Source organism: Lucilia cuprina, chromosome 4 (genome assembly GCF_022045245.1).
Source record: "Lucilia cuprina isolate Lc7/37 chromosome 4, ASM2204524v1, whole genome shotgun sequence".
NCBI classification, from domain to species: Eukaryota; Metazoa; Arthropoda; class Insecta; order Diptera; family Calliphoridae; genus Lucilia; species Lucilia cuprina.
Window position 1 is genome coordinate 82,873,341 of NC_060952.1, and position 11,367 is coordinate 82,884,707.

General features: G+C 30.4%; 1 protein-coding gene across 2 annotated transcripts in view; it reads left to right on the top strand.

Moving 5' to 3' along the window:
• LOC111675994 (rho guanine nucleotide exchange factor 17) overlaps window positions 1-9,096 on the top strand; it is a 57,410-nt gene extending 48,314 nt beyond the window's left edge. The window contains exons 1-12 of one of the 2 annotated variants that reach the window (XM_046950272.1): window positions 3,145-3,737; window positions 3,886-4,146; window positions 4,211-4,401; window positions 4,957-5,307; window positions 5,370-5,464; window positions 5,530-5,752; window positions 5,822-5,913; window positions 5,985-6,742; window positions 7,190-7,341; window positions 7,413-7,620; window positions 7,689-7,810; window positions 7,988-9,096. In XM_046950272.1, coding sequence (XP_046806228.1) covers window positions 3,420-3,737; window positions 3,886-4,146; window positions 4,211-4,401; window positions 4,957-5,307; window positions 5,370-5,464; window positions 5,530-5,752; window positions 5,822-5,913; window positions 5,985-6,742; window positions 7,190-7,341; window positions 7,413-7,620; window positions 7,689-7,810; window positions 7,988-8,528 — 3,312 coding nt within the window. In that variant the 5' untranslated portion in view covers window positions 3,145-3,419 and the 3' untranslated portion in view covers window positions 8,529-9,096. Of the gene's footprint in view, window positions 1-3,144; window positions 3,738-3,885; window positions 4,147-4,210; window positions 4,402-4,956; window positions 5,308-5,369; window positions 5,465-5,529; window positions 5,753-5,821; window positions 5,914-5,984; window positions 6,743-7,189; window positions 7,342-7,412; window positions 7,621-7,688; window positions 7,811-7,987 lie in introns of those variants that run through there. The other variant, XM_046950271.1, reaches the window with a different exon arrangement.
• The last annotated feature ends 2,271 nt before the right edge of the window (window positions 9,097-11,367 follow it).

The window sequence follows — 11,367 nt, forward strand, 5'->3', positions numbered from 1 at the left end:
AAACTACATACGTACTTTTGATATTGGCTTTGTGAATCTCTAAAGAGGCGAGAAATAAGGAAAATTGTCTTGAATATTGTACAAACTATGGACGAGATCATAAAAAATGAACTGTAGCCTAGACTGTAGGCTAGATTATAGGCTAGACTATAAACTAGACTATACACTAGACTAGATAATCGACTAAATAATAGACTAGACTATAGACTAGACTATAGACTAGACTATAGACTAGACTATAGACTAGACTATAGACTAGACTATAGACTAGACTATAGACTAGACTATAGACTAGACTATAGACTAGATTATAGACTAGACTGTAGACTAGACTATAGACTAGACTATAGACTAGACTATAGACTAGACTATAGACTAGACTATAGACTAGATTATAGACTAGACCATAGACTAGACTATAGACTAGACCATAGACTAGACTATAGACTAGACTATAGACTAGACTATAGACTAGACTATAGACTAGACTATAGACTAGACTATAGACTAGACTATAGACTGGACTATAGATTAGACTATAGACTAGACTATAGACTAGACTGTAGACTAGACTATAGACTAGACTATAGACTATAGACTAGACTATAGACTAGACTATAGACTAGACTATAGACTAGACTATAGACTAGACTATAGACTAGACTATAGACTAGACTATAGACTAGACTATAGACTAGACTATAGACTAGACTATAGACTAGACTATAGACTAGACTATAGACTAGACTATAGACTAGACTATAGACTAGACTATAGACTAGACTATAGACTAGACTATAGACTAGACTATAGACTAGACTATAGAGTAGACTATAGACTAGACTATAGACTAGACTATAGACTAGACTACAGACTAGACTATAGACTAGACTATAGACTAAGCTATAGACAAGACTATAGACTAGACTATAGACTAGACTATAGACTAGACTATAGACTAGACTATAGACTAGACTATAGACTAGACTATAGACTAGACTATAGACTAGACTATAGACTAGACTATAGACTAGACTATAGACTAGACTATAGACTAGACTATAGACTAGACTATAGACTAGACTATAGACTAGACTATAGACTAGACTATAGACTAGACTATAGACTAGACTATAGACTAGACTATAGACTAGACTATAGACTAGACTATAGACTAGACTATACTAGACTATAGACTAGACTATAGACTAGACTATAGACTAGACTATAGACTAGACTATAGACTAGACTATAGACTAGACTATAGACTAGACTATAGACTAGACTATAGACTAGACTATAGACTAGACTATAGACTAGACTATAGACGAGACTAGACTGTAGACTAAACTATAGACTAGACTATAGACTAGACAATAGACGAGACTAGACTGTAGACTAAACTATAGACTAGACTATAGACTAGGCTATAGACTAGACTATAGACTAGTCTATAGACTAGACTATAGACTAGACTAAAGACTAGGTTGTAGACTAGACTAAAGACTAGACTATAGACTAAACTGGACTATAGAATAGACAATATACTAAACTATGGACTAGAATATTGATTCAACTGTAGTATATACTATAGACTAGTCTATAGAATAGGCTATAGACTAGACTTGAATATGGACTAGACTTGACTCTAGACTAGAATATACTCTAGTCTATAGTTTAGTTTATAGTTTACATGTCTTAAAACTTCTATCAGAGTGTGGCGAGTATCTGAACCAGATCTTAATTTGTAATGTTACGTTTTATTTATTTACGTTTTATGTGAAAAATTTAATAATCAGTTAATAAAAAATATTTTATAAATTCTTTCGCTGTGCATTTCTTTACCTACCAACTTTCTTTAAAAACTAGTTTTCACTTCTTCCGTTTTTGATCCTTGTTCTTTTAACACATTATTTCTGTATTCAAATGTTTCTTAACCACTTCTCATATCCTGCTCTTAATCCTTTTATCTCTTCTATCACGTTCTTTAATTTCCAAAGTGAGTTAATAAATTATTAAAAAATAATAATAATTTATTCCCCTAAAAGAGCTCATCAAAGAAACAATGCTGTTAAATTAATTGTATTAAAAAAAAGTACAATTAAAAAAAATCTTAAAATAAGACAAAAAATATTCGAAAAAAACATTAAGTGCAAAATAAATCTGAAAACAATCATTTAATCTGTAAACTTTACACAAAACTACAAACAAAAACTTGCATTTAACTCGACCACAAAATTAAACTTAATTTTCTGCTAACGAAAAAAAAGACATAAAACCACAAAAAAATAAACACATTCAAGCAAATTTGACAATTTTCTCACCAAAAAATTTAAGAAAAAAGTACAAATTAATTTGATCAGTTTTTAAAATGACACACAATCGTGAAAATTTACGTTTAAGTTTGCACGATTTGCAACAGACCACACGAGACTAGACTGTAGACTAAACTATAGACTAGACTATAGACTAGGCTATAGACTAGACTATAGACTAGTCTATAGACTAGACTATAGACTAGACTAAAGACTAGGTTGTAGACTAGACTAAAGACTAGACTATAGACTAAACTGGACTATAGAATAGACAATATACTAAACTATGGACTAGAATATTGATTCAACTGTAGTATATACTATAGACTAGTCTATAGAATAGGCTATAGACTAGACTTGAATATGGACTAGACTTGACTCTAGACTAGAATATACTCTAGTCTATAGTTTAGTTTATAGTTTACATGTCTTAAAACTTCTATCAGAGTGTGGCGAGTATCTGAACCAGATCTTAATTTGTAATGTTACGTTTTATTTATTTACGTTTTATGTGAAAAATTTAATAATCAGTTAATAAAAAATATTTTATAAATTCTTTCGCTGTGCATTTCTTTACCTACCAACTTTCTTTAAAAACTAGTTTTCACTTCTTCCGTTTTTGATCCTTGTTCTTTTAACACATTATTTCTGTATTCAAATGTTTCTTAACCACTTCTCATATCCTGCTCTTAATCCTTTTATCTCTTCTATCACGTTCTTTAATTTCCAAAGTGAGTTAATAAATTATTAAAAAAATAATAATAATTTATTCCCCTAAAAGAGCTCATCAAAGAAACAATGCTGTTAAATTAATTGTATTAAAAAAAAGTACAATTAAAAAAAATCTTAAAATAAGACAAAAAATATTCGAAAAAAACATTAAGTGCAAAATAAATCTGAAAACAATCATTTAATCTGTAAACTTTACACAAAACTACAAACAAAAACTTGCATTTAACTCGACCACAAAATTAAACTTAATTTTCTGCTAACGAAAAAAAAGACATAAAACCACAAAAAAATAAACACATTCAAGCAAATTTGACAATTTTCTCACCAAAAAATTTAAGAAAAAAGTACAAATTAATTTGATCAGTTTTTAAAATGACACACAATCGTGAAAATTTACGTTTAAGTTTGCACGATTTGCAACAGACCACTACAGCACCCATTAATTCATCATCCAGTTCATCTAGTGTATCGCAATCCATGTCAGTGATAGCAAATCAGGCCATAACCACGGTGGCCAATAAATTTACCAAAGGTGGAGCATATCAAAATGATAAATGTGAAAGATTGAAAAAAATGACATCGATAACATGTTCAGATTCTGAAGATGATTCCGAGAGACGAATACAATTGGATGGCGGTGGCGGTGGTGGAGGTGTTACAAATAAATGGAATGTTGGTGGTTATGAGGGTGTAAGTTTAGCAAAAGGATTTCGACCAAAAAAATATTTGAGAATTTGTTATTTTTTTTATTTTTTTTTTTTAAATTTTAGTAATTGTTTTCTTTCAGTGTATATGCAATAATTGCTCAATTATGTTTTTTGTTTTCTCTTATTTTTAGGACACCCGCACCCATATAGTCCAAGAAATATTCCGCAATGAACAATCGTATGTTGAGTCTCTGCAAACCATGGTCAATCGTTATTTAAAGGTTTTAAAATCACCCGAACATGCTGGCATTATTGAAGCTCGTACTGTTGATGAGATTTTCTTTATGGTTCCCGATATTTTGGAAATACATGAGAAATTTTTATCCGAACTACGCAATCGTCTGGATAATTGGGATACTCAACAGAAAGTCGGTGATGCTTTTATGGAAACGGTAAAATTTTTTGCAGGTTTTTTGTTTGTAATGGAAATTATATTGAATGTTTCTGTTTATATAGTTCTCCAAACTGGAAGTCTTGGAAGTTTACACTTCGTTTGTTAATAACTGCAGTCGTGCCAAGAATGCTATACGCAATACTAAACATCAGAGACCTGCATTTGCAAAATTCTTGGAGACAACCGCTCGAGAACATAAGGGAAAGTTAACATTGGATTATTTGCTTATTAAACCAGTACAAAAGTTTCCAAAGTAAGTATTAAGGTTTTTGAAGAGTAACAGATTCTAATAGATAATGAAGTCCATTGAAGTAAAGCTTATGAAGATTTAAGATGTCTTTACAATACATATAAAATCTGCGAAATCGGACCTAGAAAACTAATTTGTTTTCAAAATCTTTAACATATTTCGGATTCTATATTTCCGGGTTTTCAGGAAACCCTATTTGTCTTTATGATCTTAATATTGGATTGGATTCCGAAACACAGACTTTGGAAATGTTTCCTTTTTCAGAAAACCCATTTTCAAATTATTGAACAATATGTTTGAATTTTATTTAATTGAAGATTTTTAAAGATTTCTGAAATCTTATGTATAACGAAGTTTATTTTACTTTATCTGTCAGTTTGTTCGAGTAGATTCTCTAAAGACTCCAGATATCTTCAGAGACTAAATACAGCATTATTAAACCAGATATGCTTTCGAAATTGATTCATAAGTTATAGAGATATGATCACAATTCCGAGAAAACTAAAGCTGTTCTCCAAATTTTAAACAAATTTTTAAAAACGTTTTTCTTATTTCCAGTTACGAGTTACTATTTCAAAGACTTATCAAACACACCGATCACGATCATCCCGATCAAAAGCACCTGCAAGACGTCTTAAAGCTTGTCCACGACATACTAGTGCACATCAATTGCAAAGAGCGAGAAATACTCGAAAATGGTCAAAGAGAGGCAACACTCAGAGAGTTAGAGGGAGTGATCGAAGGTATAACAGATCTCATAGCACCAGATCGACAATTTTTACTCTTCGATTTGGTGACAATGCCTTCGGGCCAAGGTGCACGCAAAGAAAGAGGTTTCTTTCTCTTCAACGATCTATTAGTGTTGACGAGCATTAAGAAACGTAGCGGCACTATACGCAAACCTAATACGTAAGTGTATTAGTTAATTAAGTTAAGAAAGCTTTTCAAAGTTATATTTTTATTTCTTCAAGCTCCATTTGCCCGGGTACGGTGGCCTCAACATTGGATACAAATAAATATAAATTCTTAACAAAGATTTCTCTAGATTGTTTGGAAATTGTTAAAAGTAAGTTTCTTCGTTATTCGAGTTATTATAGAATGTATTATTAACAAATATTTCTTCACTCCCAGCAAAAGATGAAAATGTTAAACGTATAATGACTGAAATTGAAAATTTGGCTGATGATTGCAATAAATTGCAACAGATCAGCGATATAACCGCCACTCTTAAATGTCCTCATCAGTATTTGGAAGATGTTATTAGAGAATTGCATCGTGATGTACAGCGCCAATTGTCAGAGAGACAAACGAATGATGCTCAATTGAATATGCTCGAATTAGGTGTAAACTCACCGTAAGTTAGACACTTTGTTAACAACAAAATGATTGTATTAATCAATGTTAAATTACTTTACATTTTTAGAAATGGTACTCAGAAATTATGCATAGTTTTTAGTAAGTCTGAAAAGAGAACCCAATGGGAGGAAACATTTAACGAAGCCAAACAAAAATTAGGTAAATTTCTCATTATTTTTTAAATGTATTTATCCAGTTCAATTCCTAATTGACATATTTATATATTACAGCCGCCACTTTAGAGAAACATCCCATACCTGAATTTCTAACCTCCATACCGATACGTAAAACTAGAGCTGGTCTCCAATTCACCTGTGCCGCCGCTACTTTAAGTGAAAAACGTGATGTCTGGGTTTGCAACAGTGATGGCTATGTGGGTCAAGTCTGTATTATGTCGCTACATCCTGAACCGAATGTGACCAGTTGTAATGGTGTTTGTAATGCTCGTATTCTCTGCGTTGCTTCTGTACCTGCTTATAATGCTCATAAAGCTTCCATCAAATCCAACTCCTCTAATGAAGAACACTCTGCATCATTGTCATCGGGACAACAGCAGCGTTCTTCTCTACCCCCTAATAGTTATACTCAACAGTTGTTAGATTATCGTAAGAGCATTTCACCCAACTATTCCACACCCAACTCGGCCATTGGTACACCCGAAAAGAAACGAAGTGATAAGACACAAGCTAAAGCTGCATCGGCGACTGCCGATTTGGCGGCGGGAGCAACAACAGCGGCAGCAGCAGCTGGCAATAGTAGTGATATTCAATTAGATTTAAATTTAAGTTCGAGTGATGAAGAGGCTGATCCCAATGCTGCAGCTGCTATTTTGGGTGGTGGAAGTGGTGCATCTATGTCGGCTGGATCTATTGTGGCGCCATGTGAACGAGTACCAAGTCCTGCACCTTCAACACACACTACCGGCTCAACGTCTACGGCCTCGACGGCAATTGTTGGCAGTAGTGGTACTTTATATCATGGTCATCAGGTGAGATAAATTTTATGTTTTTCCAAAGAATATATTTATTTAGGTTATAGACAATAGATTGTGCTAGAGTATGGTCCAAAATCTGGACTACATACATATTGGTTTATAATTTATAGTGTAAACCGTGAACTGTAACTTGTGATATAAATGGCCTATAGTCTGAACTATAATTATGCTGTTCTGTTCAGGGTACAAAAAATGTTACAGTTCAGTTCTAGTTCAGTTCTAGTTTAGTTCTAGTTCAGTTCTAGTTCAGTTCTATTTCAGTTCTAGTTCAGTTCTAGTTCAGTTCTAGTTCAGTTCTAGTTCAGTTCTAGTTCAGTTCTAGTTCAGTTCTAGTTCAGTTCTAGTTCAGTTCTAGTTCAGTTCTAGTTCAGTTCACAATCAGTCCAGAATGTAGTACACCCACCTATATCATTTCTAATTTTCCATTATTTTTTTTTCCAGGACTCAAATCCTGAAGAAAGTGATGGCAATCAATCAACCATGTGGATTGGTACTGAAGACGGTTGTATACATGTCTACAATAGTACCGACAACATACGCATCAAAAAGAATCGTATTAAAATTGAACATCATTCGGCAGTCTATTCCATACTGTAAGTACAAAGATTATCTGTCGAATTATGCGAAACAAATGTGAAATTTTTTATTTTTCTCTTCTTCAAAGGTACCTGGACAATCGTGTATTTGTGGCTTTAGCCAATGGTGATATTTGTGTATATTTACGAGATGGCATAGCCTGGAATACTACTTCATCGCATTGTTTATCGATTGGTACCGTAACAAGTCCCGTAACCAAATTGCTCAATGTTCACGGCAGATTGTGGTGTTCGATACAGGGCATTATTAAGGTTTTGGATATTGATACATTGGCGGTAAGATTCTTATAATAAATTATTTATTTGTATATTTTTTAAATTTGGCTTTTAACATTTATTTTTAGGTAATTAATCAAATACAAATTTCCTCGGATTCCAAGCCCATAACAAATATGTGTGTTTCCAATAATTATGTATGGATATCAATACAAAATTCAGCTCATATTAAATGTTTTCATTCCAATACGTGAGTATAAGATTTTAAAGTGCATTTAGGGTCATATGCATAAACTTTTATCAGAGGTTTAAAAAATCAAATTTTCACATAAAATTTGTTCTATAAACCTTTGATAAATATTTTATAAAAAAGGCAGTTATTTTACTATATTTAATTATTAATTTTCTATTTTGTTGCTTTCTTTAGCCATCAATTAATCACTGAAGTTAATTTGGCACAGGCTGTGAATAAAATGCTTTCAAATTGTGATGAAATTATACGTCAACATAAGGCTGCTTGCTTAAGGGTCACTTCCCTACTCTCTTGTCGTGACCTGATCTGGATTGGCACCAGTGCCGGAGTATTACTCACCATACCAGCTCAAGGTTACGACAAGGGTACCACCAATGTTGTACCCACTGGTATACCCCATGGACACACCGGACATGTACGATTCCTAACATTTGTAGAAACTTCAGGTACCTCTACCGCCAATTCCAGCACTGAAAGTTCTTCAAGTTGTAAAACAGAAGCAGAGTCTTCCTCTTCGGCTGGTTCGAAATCTCCCAAACCCCAAAAGGATAATGCACAAACAAATCAGGCCAATGCTGGTGGAAGTGCTGCAAATATACTTATTATATCGGGAGGTGATGGTTATGAGGATTTCCGCAATTCGGGTGCCAATTCGTTGAGTGAAATTGCCGGTCGCGAGGACAGCACGAATCATCTGCTGATATGGCAAATTTGAAGCCGAAAGCGTAAAAATCGTTGGCGGGTTTTACTCAAACGTTGGAAAAACAATAATTAACATTCATACAGACAGACACATACACACATAGCAGAGATATATTAATTATAAAAAAACAATTAAGTTTGTTTGGTATGTTGTTAAGGTTTTCCTATGTTTTTTGTTTAGCATAGCAACAGGAGTAATGCATTTGTTATCGATTTTTAATGGAAATACAATACTTTTTATCATAATAACAATAATAGAAACACAATAACTAATTTAATAATAATTATTTTGCATTTCAAGGTTCCAAAAGAAATTTATCTAAAGATTTTTATGAAAAAGAAATAATATGTGCCAAACTAAGATTATCTTTTAAAGTAATTTTATTAGTTGGATTGTCAAAGAACAAACAAGATTTATTTTTTAAATTTTAAAGTAAAAATGGTTTCAAATCATGATTTTTTATTTTTGAAAAATTTTACACAAATTGCAAATAGATTTTTAAGGGGAAGTATACCTAAGAGTTTAGAGAGAAATTGATAATAATCTTAGCATAATAAAGGCTTATTTACATGATTAAAATTACCCTTGTTTAAAAAAATTTATTTAGATTTATTTGCAGCTAAATTGCTTGATAGAACAAATTTCTGAAAAATGTTTTAAAGCCACTTTGGTAGAAGCTTTTGACTAAAACAATTTCGTTTTTGGTTTTGTCTTTAATACTTTGTTGAACAGAGTTACTGAGGTTTACAAAAGCTCTTTTTAATTAAACAAAGCTTTTTTGTTCAAAAAATTTCGAAAGCTTTTTGTGAGATTTATATGTTGTCTTTCAATTGAAACAAATTTGATTTAATTAAAAAAAACTTTATAAAGAGAGTAATGGATTCCGAGAAGAGTTACTGATGTTTGCAAAAACTTAAAAACAAACTTTCATATTGCTTTTTGTTAGATTGTATCATATAATATTTGTAAAAAAATTATTTAATTCAAAAAGCTTATTTATTAGGAGAAATAATAGCTTTTGAAAAAACTTTTTTTTAGTTATTAAATGTTTTCTGTATTTGAAAGAAAATTTATTTAGTTAGAAAAGGTTTTTTGATGAAGAAATTTTGTACTGAAAAAGCTTCTTTAAATAAGATAGATACAAATGCTTTATTGATTCGTAGATAATATAAAATGTTTTCTTCAAAAGCTTTTTTATTTTGGAAAAATGTGTCTGTATTTTAAAAAGACGTATTAATGTATTAACTATTTTTAAAGATTTTTGTAACAAACTTTCTTTTATTGACCTTCTTCAAAAGCTTTTTTCATTTGAAAAAGTTTTCTGTATTTTAAAAAAGTTTTTTTTTTCAAAGGAGGTTTTAATGAAAGTGCTTAAATTCTTTTTGTTTGTATTGAAAAAGCTTCTTTAAATAAGATAGATACAAAAGCTTTATTGACTCGTATATCATATAAAATATTTTTTATAAAAGCTTTTCTTATTTTGGAAACATTTTTCTGTATTTTAAAAGATGTAATGTATTAACTATTTTGAAAGTTTTTTGTAACAACTTTCAAACTTCAAAAGCTTTATTCATTTGAAAAAGTTTTCTGTATTTAAAAAAAGTTTTTTTTTTCAAAGGAAAGGTCTTTTAAAGGGTGTTTAAATTCATTCTTATTAAAGAGCTTTCTTCGTCAAGAAAGATATGTTATAAAGATAATTTTCACAAAAGCTTTTTATTGTTTCATTTATTATGAAATATTTATAATTACAATAGCTTTTTTGACGAAATATTTGAAGAGATAATAAAAATGTTTTCTTGAAAAGCTGAGAAATATTTCAAAAAAGTTTGTTATTAACTAAAGCTTTCTAATGCTTTTTGCAACAAACTTCTTTTGGCCTTTCTCAAAAGCCTTTTTCATTTGAAAAAGTTTTCTACATTTCAAGAAAGTTTATTTTTAAAGGAGAAGAAAAGTGTTTAAAATCTTTTTAATTGAAAAGCTTTTCTTTGCTTTAAGTATTAATTACGAAATAGTTATAATTACAAAAGCTTTTTTGATGCAATATTTCAAATGATAGTAAAAATGTTTTCTTTAAAATCTTTTTTATGAGAAACATTTCAAAAAATTTGTTATTTACTAAAGCTTTATGTAACAAACTTTTTTGGGCTTTTTCAAAAGCTTTTTTCATTTGTAAGAGTTTTCTGTATTTTAAGAAAGTTTATTTTTAAAAAGAAGAAAAGTGTTTAAATTCTTTCTAATTAAAGAGCTTTCGTTATTAAAAAAGATATGTTCTAAAGTTAATTTTCTTAAAAGCTTTTCATTGTTTCATTAATTATGAAATAGTTATAGTTACAAAAGCTTTTTTGATGCAATGTTTCAAAGGTTAGAAAAAATGTTTTCTTCAAATGTGAAACATTTAAAAAAAAGTTAAGTTATTTACTAAAGTTTTCTGGATGAAAAATTCAAATATTATTTAGCTTGTAAAAGCTTTTTCTATTTAGCGAAAGCTAGGTTTAGTAAAGCTTTATTTAAAGTTTATATGCAAATGTTTTATTGAAAAGCCTTTTTATTTTTAAAAAGTTTATAATGTAAATATAAGTATTTCAAAAGATTTTTCTCTTAAGAAAAGCTTTATGTCTTGTATTAAAGTTTATTGATTTGGCAAATAAGTAAAGCTTTAAAGTTTAAACTCTCTTTTATGCGTTTTTTTCATATGAAAAAAACTGTTTTCTGTATTGTAATAAAAAAATTAAAGCTTAAAAGCTTTTTAAAGATTTTTTAAATAATTAATAATGTATTAATGTTATAGATGTTTTTAGGTTATAATATTATTTTAGGAAAGTCATTAAATTGTTTTGGTATATTTCCCCTT